Genomic DNA, 15,003 nt, shown 5'->3' on the forward strand with positions numbered 1-15,003 from the left:
AGAGATCATCTAATACATTCAATTACATGTAATTCATTCCAGTTTACTTATTAAAATGTTATTAAGCATAGTGTCATTTTTAAAGACAAAGGACAGCATGTTAAGACTGCAACAACTTAACTTGTATCACTTGGGAACTAACTGTTCCATATAACTGGATTTGCCAGATAATTTGTCCCTTTTATAGCCAAACTCCCTCTCAATTTTAAGAATTTTGCATTAAAACCATTCTTTAAAATGTAATACATATTTCCTTTATTAAGCAGAATTTAAACTTTCCTTGATGACTAAGGATCATCACTATGAACATTAATGATTATTTTACTCTAAATTAGTGATGGATGCCTTTAAGAGTTGGAAAGTGAAGAGCTGTTTAGCCATACACTATATGACTCTAGACTTAATACTGTGGATTTCTATGTTTTTGTGTCTTATTTTAAAAAGTTTTTCTGTGGTTTTTCTTGCTCTCCCTCGTCACTTCTTGTTTCTTGTACTCCTTTCTTCTAATCTGCTTCAGTTACATGAATCAGATAACCAAAATCATTAGAGGCTTGCTTAGGATAACAGCAAATAGGCATTAATTGAGTGACCAAAGATCTTCACCTGACTAAAGAACATAAAAGTTCATGCATGGGCTTTGCAGTATTTATTTTGGCTGTTCAGAGTTTTGGTTTATTTGCTTCCTTCCGGGTTCCTGGCTGAGTTTCTGAAAGCTGAGGTTACCAGATTAAAAGAAAAGTGTCATGATACAAGTCATTGATAAGTAAAGAACACCAAAATAACATTGTTTTTTCTTTCAAGCACACAGATTTCATGCGTTCCTCTTCAAATGATAGAGACATATGTATGTGTGTCCATTTTGATAAAATAAAAATCCTTAGGGAAAAATGAACAAATCTCTGCAAGAAAAAAAAAATATTACATAGTAGTTTAGATCCAATCATTATACAGTAGGCCTCTAAGGTCAATGGCAATGCTTTTATTATCTCAGTTTTTAAAATGTAATCAAAAAAATTTTTTTAAACTAAATTCACAGAGGGATGATAGGTTGAACAGAAACAGTTCCTGATGTGACGTGCAAAATGATTATTTCACTTTTTTTATCTAAAGTTGACATCAACATTGACCAAATATTTTCTTAGCCTGGATGCTCTACAGAAAAGAGTGGATCACAACACCAAATGAACATACCACACAAGCAGGAAATAATGTTCACAGAATTCTGAATTATAAACAGTGAACTACTGCTGGCTCTTTAATGTTAATTCCTATTTATATAAGTGTTTTGGGTGATCTGGATGACCAAAGGGGGTAAAAAAAAATTGGAAATTTACATTTGCTGGTTTTCCCTTCACCTCAGGATCTGAAGGTCCATAATATATGTGGTGTGATTTTATTCATTTTCATAAAGGCACATGAGGGTGGCATGTGGAAAGATGACCATGTCTATTTTATAATAAAGAATATAACCTTCCACTGAGTCATATTACCCTCAAGACAACTACTTGATCCTTCTTCTGACTACCCTCTCCTCAGAGAATTTGCCTTAAAACATTCTAGGACAACCTCTTATTCAGAACTCTTCAGATCTACATTCAAAAGGACATTTTCTTTCATTCCCAGAATACTTCCCATAAGACTTTGTCCTTTCTCCTCAGCAGAGGACATTAGTTATACCATACTAGTCAACTTCCCAAACCAATTTTTTTTCATAGTTCTCCTTTCTTTTCCTAAGGACAGCAATCTCTGATATTCTGTTTTAGTAGAAATGCCCCAATTCAAAAACATCTTGTAACAAAACAGCCATCTTTTGTCCTGAGCACACTATCTAGAATGCCCTTCTTCAGAATCTATACTACCCCACAGACTATGAAACATTTTTTTTACTTTTGTTTCCCTTATAAGAGGGCATCAAATGTCAGAAAGTAGGAACAGTTCCAAGGTTTCATCCCTCAGGACCCCATCAAAGCCTATCACCCAGTTCCATTCCTGGCTACATTTTTCCAACATCCCACCTCATTCCACCACTTATATAAAGGCAATAAGAATGCTATTGATGCCTGATGCAGTGAATGATTGCAGAAAAAACTCTTCCCTTAAATTCCCATTTGAAAAAAGTAATAACTTTCTTCCTTTTCCCCTCACTTCCCATACATGTAAAGAAATTACACCATAATTTTGAAAGAATTAATAATGTGTCAAGAATATATGGAACATGAAGTACTCTATTAATGCCATTCTGATACATAGTAACCTTTGCAAGCTCTTCTCCTCCTTCTACTCCTCCTCCTCTTTCATCATATTTATAAACTCCTTTCTCTCACTAAAGCCAGACAGCTGTGGCTAACAAAAGCCATTTGCTACATCTAATAAAATGTCAGCACACCACCCAAGTGTCACTTATCATTACTTTGATTTATATTCTTCATCAGCACTAGCCTTCATTTTGTGCCAATCAACGATGGATTGTCAACTATTTCATCCCTTTTATATCCAAAATATGTTTCTCTACTCTCTCAATTTGTCACTAAGCCAATAATTTCCCCTTGCATGGGGTCGTTTCTCCTCTACAACGGCAAGGTGAATATGTAATGGAACACCAAGAAATATAATAAGTCTGTGGGGTAATGGGATTCAGTTTCAAGGAGATCTGACAAAAGTCTTTGGATTTAAGCCTTGAACAAAAAATTCTGCTGATGAAACTATTTCACCAGGATAGAAATTGGCCACTGGAATTCTATCACAGACTCAACAGAACACCTTGGAATGGATTCTATTTCTATTTGATAAAAACTTTGATTTTCTATAAAATAAAAGTACAATGGGAACTAGAAGACCCCATTTTCAGAGACTGTCTTGAAAGTGATCAATCAAATGAGAAATGGGTTAGCTTGTTGTGGCACATAATGTAATTATGTGTGTGTATATATTATGTGTGTTTTAAATATAGGTTAGCCCTTTCATAAAGAGGCCAAATTGTAACAAATTGGCTTGAAATGAGTCACCTAAAAGTGCTCTTTTTTTTCTAACAGTCAAGTCCACAACCATTCTAATTTCAGCATCCCTAAATGGCATAACATACAAAAAAGATAAGAATTGCTTACCCTGTCACTGAGCATTAGTTAGCACACATGATACTGTTTATTTTTCCTACTTGAAATTTTTATATTTTTCCTCTTAGGGCATCATTTGCTAATTTTATAGTTTCTACACAGGAGTGAAGAGAGCCCATAGAGATTCTGTTAAAGTTTTCCCTGACATAAAAGATACTAAGCGTAGCCACCGGCCATACACTTCTGTTTTTTTCTATCTTATGAATTTTAGACAATTAACTGAATTAGTTTAACCAAACCTTTGTTTTATATTTTTTTGGTTGAAAGTTCTGTGCTTTTAAAAAATTAAATGATTACAAATCACAAAAAACCTTACAAAACTATCTTTAGCAATCAACTTTTGTAACAAATGACACCCTTCATTCCTTGGTCACAAATAAAGAAACTTTTACAAATGATTCAGACATTTCACAAAATACTACTGCAAGACAAAATTATTTCTTGCAGCTCAATACTCTCCGTAGTCAGTCCTAAACATAATTCAATTTCATTCACTTATCAAATGTAGCAATTCTGAGTTATTTCTTATATAAAGGAAGAAGTCAAAATCTATCTACAATTCAGGTGTAGGAAGTTCACTGAATTTAGGGACCTACCATATATACACACACATATATACTTATATATACACAGGATATAAACATATTTATACTTTCTATGTACACATGTTTTAGTTAAACATTCATTATAAATAGTAGGTCTTAACTTAGGTTCTACAAAAATAATCACTTTGAATGGGCTCATGCAAACAGTACACGGGAATGTAATTATAAAACACATTAGCAATCCAAGCTCTCTCTTAAATATAAAGTTTTGCTATGCAGCTGCTAAATGATTCAAAGACAAACCCAAAATTTCTCAATTAAAAGTACAAAACCTGTTTCTTGATAAGTATTATCAACCTCTCCACAGTGTCATTGTTTTGGACTTTTTTCATCTATATATAAAGCCCAGTCTTATTTGTCACAAAACATATTACTGGTGGAGATTCCCTCTCCTCAGATACTACATTTTCCAACTGAACCCAAGCTTGTTTTTTTGTTTGTTTTTAATACCTGGAATAATGGATATCTGCTTAAATGGCATCATCATCTTGGCTTTTACATTTCCATAAAAATGAACAAAGGCTTTTTTTCTATTTCTGATTGTAGGAACATTAGTGTGCTAAGATGATGGGAGGAAGGGACCCTACTTTTAATTGTTTGCTGAGCCATCAGTATAAGTGGATGCCTGAGCTGTCACAAAAGGCTCGTTCTGTTTCTGATCTTCTTTCAGGCCTGCAGCTTGATCTGTGATGGAAGAGAAGGAGAGCTGGTCATGTTCCATGATGTGGACCTGATCTTCGTCCTTATCCTTCTTCACATAGAACATTTTTCTAAACTTTTTGAGCTCGTGGAGTTCACAGAAGGTTTCCAGTACTACTAGCATGGCAATGAGGCCCAATAATAGGTAACCTAGAAGAAAAAGAGAGCATCTTTTAGGGCTATCTGCTGTGGTTTTAAATCATACTTCTGCCTCATTCCTCAAAACACCCAAGTCATATTGAAGACCAAAAGTCATATTGAAGGCTTGAAGAGGTAAACAGCTGGGCATTATTTTCATTATTATAAAAGAAGTTTCATTACAAAATTTTAACAAAACTGAATGGTGTGAAATCTTAATGACTAAGCTTGAGAGATGAGAAAACATGCTTATTATTCTTTTTGCAGAGGTGGGGTAGTCTGTATGTGAAATACTACATGGTGAAGACCAGTTAATGGGTTAGTTTTGCTGAGATTTTTTTTTTTTACTATTATTTTCTGTTACAGGGATAATTCTCTGGGTAGGGATATGGGAGAGAGATATTTTCATAAATGAATAGAATAATAAAAGATATCAATAAAAATTAAAATTTTCTTTAAAACTCCAAGATCCAAAGTTCAAAGAAATACTATTTTGAAAAGATAAAAATGGTGTGCTAAAGTCACAACTTCTGATTTTGACTACTACCAGCTTATCTGATTGCTATTGCCAAAGAAATATATCATTTCAATATTTATTGGATTATATGATATTTAATAGAATGTAAACACTGAGAGGAAGGGCTACTTTTCCTTTTTCTTTGGTCTTCCAAGACTTAGCAAAATGTATATATAATTAGACATACACACATTTATCTATCTATATTTATAATAAAATGTGTGTCTATATATAGTATGTATCTATATAAAACTATATATAACTACTTAATAAATATATGATATTGTTGATATAAAAATTATTCATATAAGACAATGTTGAGGTTCTTCATTTCTAACTTACAAAGAGAAGCATTTCAAAAAACTTTTGAAAAAGCACATTGAAGTTCTTAATCTTTCATGTAGTTGTTCTAAGACAATGTTCTTATAGGGTACTGAATCCTTGATCCATATTTTCCCTATGGACAGAGGATTCATAATAAAAATTATAGTTGAAGTCAATGGAAAATTTCAACAAGAGTTATGCTAGAAACAAAGTAGGTCTTTCTGTAGCTATTTATATTTCTACATAATCTACCAGCAAGCTTAATTTTTTCATGATTTCATGGTAATACTTTTGGCACATCACTGTTCAATTTGGCAATAGAACGATTAACCCTGCTCATTCTACTTAAACTACAGGGCAAAGGAAAGCTCTAAATGAGCACAGCAATGTTCCAAAAAAGGGAGGAGGGCTGGGGAGGTGAGGGAAGGACATAATCTTCAAAAGTTAAAATAAAAATTCATTTTTAATAACGGCAAAATCATTATGTAAGTTAGAAGAATCAGAAGGAAATAAAAATCCCACTCACTCCCCTTTCCCTATAACTATTTCCTTTTATGAACATTTGGGATGGATTCTCCAACTTTGTGCATCTTGCATTTCTTCTGAGCTAATTCAATTTTGTTTTGTTCATAGAACACAGCACCTTCTCTGATGGGTGGTACTGTGCCAGTGTCTCCCATATCATAAAATCAGTTCTAAAATTCTTGAGAGATCTTGAGAATGTCCTTGTATCACTTTTCTGATAACCTTGTGAGTGATGTTATTTTGGTCCTCTTTGAGAATGAAGGACAACTAAATCGAACTTCTTTCTAAAATTCTAAGACTTGAAAATTATTTTCAGACAGGACCTTAGATAGGTGAACTAGTCTTTGTGGTACCCTTGGAACAAAGATAAGTATACTATGAAAACAGGAATGTTACATTTGCCTTTATTTTTTCATTAATGTAATTTTTTTCATTGAAGATTTTTATAGACAGATAATTTCATAACTTGCTCTTCTGGTAACCTAGTTTGGCTGTCTCCACCAAATCTTAATTCTAAATTTTGTTCACAAACTGCAGGAGCTACGTGGGGACTGCTCTACGAAACAACAGTGATACGCACATGTAATCCCAGAGCAAGTAGCTAGAATGTATCTATGGCAAGTTCTACTTAAGACACATCTACACCCAGCTACAGCGCAGTTGAATGCCAGCTGTGTCTCTCTCCCCTTTATTTTTTCCTTTCTTCTTTACCCTTCACAGGCAAATAAACTCTTATTCCAAAGACAATAAAAATATGCTCCTGTCTCTACCTTCTACTCAAACCACCCAGCACACACTTATTTCATGGGAATGATTTTAAAGCACAATACTTCTACTGAGTGTTAAAATGTAACCCCAGATTTAAACACAATAATAATATCTAGTTAACAATTATAGAACATTTACTGTGTCAAATACCATGCACTTTACAAATATTTTATTTGAATCTTCCCAACAACCTTGCAAGGTAAGTGCTATTATTATTCCAATTCTACAGTTAAGGGTCTTGCTCAAGGTCACACAATTAATAAACATCTGAGGCCACATTTGAACTCAGGATGAGTTTTCCTGATTCCAGGCCTGGAGATCTATCCATTGTCCCTTAGCTGCCTCATTTTCCATTCCAGCATTTAATAGATACATGGGGAAATCTGGATGGAATTTAACCTTTAGGAGAAAAACCTCCCAACTGAGAGAGAGAGAGAGAGAGAGAGAGAGAGAGAGAGAGAGAGAGAGAGAGAGAAATAAAGAGAGAGAGAGAGGGGGGTGGGGGGAAGGAGGGAGAGAGAAAAGGAGGAAGGACACTCTTGACTCTGAGTGAAGCTGTTTTAAATTATAAATTTCTGGTCTTTGAAATTTCATTTCCCTAGAGGCAATACTTTGCTGGAGACTTTCTAAATAGCTTTTCAGTCTTTAGGAGTTTCAATACTAGCAAAGCAAGCACAATGATACTTACCCTTTCTCTTGTTCATAAAGAGCTATTCTCTGGATAAATCAGATATACCTGTGGGTGAAGGTATCCTGAATATATTGAAGCATGTTACCAGCATAGATAGACTCTAGTACATGTTATGAATTTGAGATTACTTGGCAAAACATGACATTTCAATGAGCTGTTCAGCTTTTGTTCTAGTCTTTAGATATAATGGAAGGGCATCATATTTGATAATGGTATAACTGAATTTTTCTTAATATCTAGAATTCTTTTCCAACAGTATGGGTATATCAGGTGGGACAGAGGACAGACTCTGGATTCAGGAAAATTTGAACTGAACTCCTGATTCTGTTACTTATTGCTCATGTGACTTTGGGCGAGTTACCTATTTTCTCTGTAACTCAGTTTCCCATCTGGACTAGATGCATTTCTTTCCAGGTTCAGATCTATGATCTTGTCTCTAACACATATTGATTCAGCACTTATTGACCTCTCAGTGCTCCATTAATGAATAACTAATACAAAATATAAATATTTTCAGGATTGTTCTAATTATAAAGGGAGCCTTAGCTTTCAGTAAGTATGACAATATATTTTGGCTTAATGAATTTGTCAGAGATGATGGAAAAGTAGAATAATAGTGAAAATGAATAGAAAAGAAAGAACTGGTCAACTCTGAAAATGATCAAATCTTTGAAACGTAGTCAACCATCAACAGATGGGCTGGAGCTTGGGGTACAAGGGAAAGGAGAGGAAAAGAAATGGAATTAGATCAGGATTCAAGAAACATTTTGGGTTCTACACCCTCTGAAGGCTTTTATAAATGTTCAAGATACTTACATGTGATGCCTATCTTGTACAGTTCCCTGAATTTCTGATTATAGCCTTCTCCAGGAACATAATCTCCCAGGCCAATGGTACTCAAGGAAATGAAGCAAAAATAAAAGGATTCCAAAAAGTTCCAATCATCTTCCAAGATGGAAAACACTGCTGCCGGGATGAAGAAGAAGCAGGATACAGTCACAAACCCAAGCAGGACAGCATGAATTATGGCAACCACCTGCTTAGAGAATCCCCAACGGATGTGGAAATAAAGCACAGGCCTCCGGGTAACATGGACGGTGATACGCTGGACCACTGCTGTCAGGAACAGGAGGGTGAAAGGAATGCCAATGACCGAATAGATGATGCAGAAGGCCTTACCTCCATCTGATAAAGGTACCGTGTGTCCATAACCTGGGTGAATAAAAATGAAACTAAGATAAGAAGAACAAGAAAGAACATAAGACATATTGAGGACATCGATAAGATCACACTATATAGAGAGAAAACATCATGGTACTGGGGACCTGAACCTGCAAAAACAAAATTTAGGAAAAGTTTCCTAGGCTCTTGTAAAGCTCCCTGCTTCCTATGTAGACCTATAAAACACTTCCATTTCTTTAAGGTTATTTGTTTTTGAAATCAAAGGCAATTTGAGACGAAGGTTCTCCAACAAATATGCTCATTTATTACTATCCAGTTCTCTAACAGCTTTCCTGATAGGTCAATAAAATCCACCCTAGGAAGGACTATCTGGGCTGTCTGTTCTGACAGAGAGAATTGCTATCAAAAGGAAAGATCATAGAAATCTGGAAAACCAGCACAGGTTTCCTTCACTAGAATTGACCTTTATATCTGCTCCACACATAAAATAGCTTTTACATAATGACTTAGGTATTTTATTCATTGCCTCATCTAAGCCTTATAAAATCCTATGAATTGTATAAAAATGTTATTCTCATTTTGCATACCAGTAAAGATATACTAAGACATAAAATGATTAAATGATTCTCCAAAAGACAGCTAATAAATGTTGGAGGCAAAAGTCCAATCTGGTTCTCTCCTATTATCAAGGCCAACAATTATTTGCCACTATACCATGTTGCCTAATTCCAAGTGATATCCACAGTTCCCCAAAGTCAAACCATGTATTCAATAGTCCAACTGAATTATATAGTAAATGAAAGTAGACAATACTTAACAGCTCATTGACATACTGTTCCTAAGACACAAATTACTTTACATATACTTTCTCAAAGAGAACTCTTTGAGTTAAAGAACAACCCTCACACTTCAATTGGTCTATGACTTCATTTGTTTGAGTGCTATTCCCTCCACTATTTCAGATGACTATGTTTCTCCAACTCCACCTTACCACTCCCTCCAAAAAAAATTACCTAATAGAGTAGTAGATCACCAGAATAGATTAAGTTCACAAAACATAACAGACAATGACTATAGTAATCTAATGTTTGATTAAATCTAAAGACTCCAGCATCTGGGATAAGAACTCATTATTTTACAAAAATTGCTGTGAAAATTGGAAAATCGAATGGCAGAAACTAGGCAATGACTAACATCTAACACCCTAAAACAAGATCAGGTCAAAAAGAAGAACAAGGGAAAGTCTATCTTTCAAATCTATGGAGAAGGAAGGAATTTATGGCCAAAGAAGAACTAGAGAACATTACAAAATGTAAAATGGATAATTTTGATTATATTAAATTAAAAGGTTTTATACAATGCAAACAATGCAGCCAAGATTAGAAAAAGCAGAAAGCTGGGGGGAGGAATTTTTTACATCCAAGTTTTTTGATAAAAGCCTCATTTCTAAAATACGTAGAGAACTGACTCAATAAGAATACAAGTCATTCCTCCATTGATAAATGGTCAAAGGATATGAATAGACAATTTTCAGATGAAATTAAAGCCATTTCTAAGTTATATGAAAAATGCTGTAAATCACTTTTGATTAGAGAAATGCAAATTAAGACAACTCTGAAGTACCACTTCACACCTCTCAGATTGTCTAAAATGACAAGAAAAGATAATTATGTTAAAGGAGATGTGGGAAAAACAGGCCACTGATACATTGTTGGTGGAGTTGTGAATTGATCCAACTATTTTGGAGAACAATTTGGAACTAACCCCAAAGGGCTATCAAACTCTGCATACCCTTTGATCCAGCAGTGTCTCTACTGGGTCTATATCCCAAAGAGATCATAAAAAAGAGAAAGAATCTATATGTGCAAATATGTTTGTACCATTACTTTTTGTCACGGCAAGGAACTAGAAACTGAGTAGATGGCCATCAGTTGGAGAATGGCTGAATAAGTTATGGCATATGAATGTAATGTAATGTTATTGTTCTATAAGATACGATTAGCAGGATGATTTCAGAAAGACCTGGAGAGACATAAACTAATGTTAAGTGAAGTGAGTAGAATCAAGAGAATAGTATATGCAGTAACAAAAGATTATGTGATGATCAGCTGAGAAAGACTGGCTCTTTTCAACGAGGTGATTCAGGGCAATTCCAATAAACTTGTGATGGAGAAAGCCATCTGCATCTAGAGACAAGACTATAAGAGCTGAATGAGTTTCACAACATAGTACATTGACCTTTTTTTGGTATTTGCTTGTTTTTTAGGTTTTTTTTTTTTTTTTTGGTATTTTTTTCTCTTTTGATTCAATTTTCCTTATGCAACATAATGAATATGAAAATATGTTTAGAAGAACTGCACATGTTTAGCCTGGATTGGATTACTTGCTATTTAGGGGAAGAAGAGGTAGAGTGAGAAGGAGAAAAATTTTAAACAAGGCTTTTGCAAGAATGAATGTTGAAAACTCTCTTTGCATGTTTTCTTTCTACTGATAAGTCCTTCCAAACTTAGTGAAGTTGGTTCCTGGATAATATAGTCCAATCTGTCACAGCAAGCTTGTTAGTCCTGACTAGGATAATATTACTCTGAAAATACTTTTTTTTAAGAACATTTTTAAAGAACATTTACAGCATTAGGAGACATAAAAAAAGAACGTTAGTTGAGGACTGTAAGTATCTTCATCTTGAATTCAAATCCTATTTTAGATAGTAAACATGTAACACTAAACAAAGCCCTCAACCTCTGTCTGCCTCAATTTCCTCAACTGGAAAAAAAGAGATAATTAATAACACCTACCTTCCAGAATTGTGAGTCTAAAATGAAACACTATATATACACACTCTTACCACTGTACTCTCCTGGGACATTTAATCCTCTCCATTCCAGAATTCCAATCCTGGAGACTGTGCCAATCTAATTGAAAAATATCTCCGATAGCTCACTCTATCTAGCCAGCCCCTATCTAGCCCAGTTTTCATATTTCATCTCTTTCACATTACCTACCACCTGATCTGTATACATTTTATTTACATGTTATCTTTCCAAAAGAATACAAGCTGTTTAAAGGCAGGGACTGTTTTTGCCTTTTTTTTTTTTTTAATATTCCTGGAACTTAGCATATTGCCTACTACCTAATAAGTATTTAATAAATGCTTATTGTTTAACTGACCCTAGCTATTTATTTTCTTGTGTTTTCCGGTAAAGGGTACAAATATAATTTTTCCTCAATATGCACTGAAGGAAATCAGGATCAGGGGATGTAAATGAAGGGACAAAGCTATTAAGTGATTGTTCGGGGATTTGAATCTGGACCTTTTAAATCCTACTCCAGGGCACTTTCTACTATTCCATGCTGCCTCCATTCTATGAGCTTATTTTGTTATCCCAAATCACAAATTAAGATTATTTTAACCAAAAGTTATTACATTAATATTTGTTAATATTAAAATAAGTTTAAAAATCAAATTTCAATAAATATTGTACAGTACACATTTCTGTTTCTTACAAAACTATACAACTAGAATTTTTTCCTTAGCAATAATGCATTTAGTTAAAGTTTTAAAATGAATGAATAGATGAAAGCACTTAAGTTCTATGTGCTATCACCCAGGGCAGTTTTATGTGGACCTGGAATCAGGGTTAACAAGGTTGGTATGACAGAGTAGACTTACTAAAGTCCAGGAACCAACTTTACTAAGTATGGAAGGATTTATCAGTGAGTGGAAAGAATGTTGCTCTAGTTATTAGACCTTCCTGAGTTCAAATTTGGCCTCAGGCATTCGCTAGTGTGACTCTGGGCAAGTCACTTAACTGTTTGCCTCAATTTCCTCATCTATAAAATTAGCTAGAAAAGGAAATGGCAAACTACTCCAGTATCTTTGCAAGAAAACCCTAGATGGTGTCACAAGAAGTCAGGCAGAAGTGAAAAATAACTGAGCAACAACAAAAATGTACCTTCATCATGTATACTAACAGTGTTTTCCATCAACAGTTTAAAAAAGAAAACAAGTCTGCAAACCTTAGTGAGAGCCTTTTCCTTCTCCTGAGATCTATATAAACAATTTTAGTTAATGAAAAACAAAATGCAAAATTTACATCTCATTTGAATTTGCTGCAAATTTAAAGTAGAGCATACTGGAAGAATCATCCTATGCAATGAATCTACAGCAATTTCTCCATAGTAGACAACTTAATGCCATCAGATGGAAACCTTCAGGCTTGCTTGAATTTTAATGAAGTAATGAATAATTTATCCAAGTTCAATCAATTGAACCTCTTGATAAATCATGCTGCGGAGTTCTTGTCTTTCTTTTTTAAAATTTATAATCCTGTTGAAAATGATTACCAAGCATGAAGATTTTTAAATAACACAATAAAATGTTATTGGTGACCTTTATCTTTTGATCACAATGTTCACATAATTTTTGGTTTAACAAGTGGGCTATTTTTAAAAATATTCTCTGGGAAATTATTAAAAATATATCCATTTAACCCATCCCATGACTACACTAGATCCTCAGTTGAAAGGTATCTCAAAGATCATCTTATATAGGTATACTTAAAAAAAATTTTTTGTCACAAATCCCTCTTTTGTAGTCTAATAAAGTCTATGTATCATTCTCAGAATAAAGTTTTATTTATGGCATCCATAATTGATGGAAATGCTAAAATTTTAAAGATTAGGGAAAACAAATATTTTTTTATTTCATTTAATTTCACCTGTCCCTCTGAACTTCCTGAAATCCATGAATACCAAGTTAAGAATTCCTGATGTAATCTAACTCATATATGAACAAAAACTCATCCCCTTTGAAACATTCTGAAAAATTTAGTCATTTAGTTTTTGTAGGCAAACCTTTAGTGATGAGGTACATAGCTACTTTTGGCATTCTGATTTTGGACAGTTCTAAGTAAGATATTTCTCTTCATATTCAGTTTCTCTCTACAATCTTTCTCTTTACAACTTGAGCCATTTCTTTTTCTGGTGGGAATTCCCTGATCCTCCTCTACTCTCTCTCTTCCCTTTAAGATTATCTTGCATTTATCTTTTACAAATTCTGTATGTTCTTGGTTATTTTCATGACTCCTACATTAGAATGTAAATTCTTTAAGAATGGGGATCATATTTTTGCCCTTCTTAGTATCCCTCAGCACTTACTGGTACTCATTGGACAGCTGGATCCTAATTCTGGGCCCAAGCAAAACAAAACTAATCTTCTTCCACCTAGGGATCTTAGCCTAGAGAAGAAAAGACTCACAGGAGAATGGCTAAATAGGGGTGTATGGAAGTTGAGAGCAGTCATCAAGTATTTAGAGTCCTGTCATCTGGGAAGGATGAGATTTCTTTTATTTATGCCCAGAGGTCAGAATCAGGAAGAATAGACAGGAATTTCTTTCTTTTTTTGGGGGGGGGGAGGGGGTGGGGTGGGGGGGTGGCAAGCTAATTGGGATTAGGTGACTTGTCCAGGTTTGCACAGCTAGGAAATATTTAAGTGTCTGAGATCAAATTTGAACTCGGGTCCTCCTGATATCAGGGGCAGTGTAGCTGGCCCATAATAGGAATTTCTACAAAGCAAATTTAGGCTTTATCTCAGAAACAATGTCCTAATAATTAGAACTGTTCAAGAATGTTTGCCCTAAGAGGTAGTGGTTTCCTCTTTATTGAAGGCTTTCCAAAAGAGGCCAGATAACTTACTGAATATGAGATAGGAAGAACTTCTGTCAGAGCTAGGCTGCCATTGAAGTCTATTCTAAGTCTCAAATTCTGTTATTCTGAAGACAAGTATCTTCTAAGTTCTTCCCTCTCCTCCTCCCATATCAGTTCCCAACAAACAAACAAACAAGCAAGCAACAACAACAAAAACCACTGCTTTTCCCTTGTCTAAACATCCTTCAATTACTCCTCATGCCGCATGTACATCAGTTTTTCCACCATCCAAGGGACACTCACTCCCTCTAATTTATCAGCTCCCCTTCTAAAATGTGGGAAAGACAAACAGAAAACAACACTCTAGACAAGAGCTAACTTGTTCTAATGTTCTATATTTAGGATATAAAGAAGCAGAAAGGCACATAAAAAATTCCATAAAATGATTTCTTTTCACTGTCAAATAAGTTCTGCAATAGGGTTAATTTAAAAAGTCAGTTGATTACTATTGAATCAATTAACATACATATATTACTTGCTTTGTGACAGTGTCTGTACTAAGTTCTGAGGATAAAAGAGAAAGGTCCTGCCCACCAAGAGCCCTCATTCTAATGGGGGAGACTATAAACAATTAGGCATTCATAAAATACAGATGATATAAATGGTAGGTAATTACAGGGAGAAAGCAGTTCTAGTAGTAGGAGATCTTTGGACAGATGTGAGGAGACTCATCTCATTCAATAAAATTTAATTTAACCAGAATTAAGAAATGAAAGTCAGGATCTAGAAAGGATC

General features: G+C 34.5%; 1 protein-coding gene across 1 annotated transcript in view; it reads right to left on the reverse strand.

The window, feature by feature from the left end:
* Nucleotides 1–959: 959 nt before the first annotated feature.
* KCNK1 (potassium two pore domain channel subfamily K member 1) overlaps nt 960–15,003 on the reverse strand; it is a 70,823-nt gene continuing 56,779 nt past the window's right edge. The window contains exons 2-3 of the mRNA XM_051993592.1: nt 8,197–8,592; nt 960–4,567 (exon numbers count right to left, since the gene is read on the reverse strand). Of these exons, the coding sequence (XP_051849552.1) occupies nt 4,308–4,567; nt 8,197–8,592 (656 nt within the window). The 3' untranslated portion in view covers nt 960–4,307. The remainder of the gene's footprint in view (nt 4,568–8,196; nt 8,593–15,003) is intronic.

This window comes from Antechinus flavipes, chromosome 4, assembly GCF_016432865.1.
Source record: "Antechinus flavipes isolate AdamAnt ecotype Samford, QLD, Australia chromosome 4, AdamAnt_v2, whole genome shotgun sequence".
NCBI classification, from domain to species: domain Eukaryota; kingdom Metazoa; phylum Chordata; class Mammalia; order Dasyuromorphia; family Dasyuridae; genus Antechinus; species Antechinus flavipes.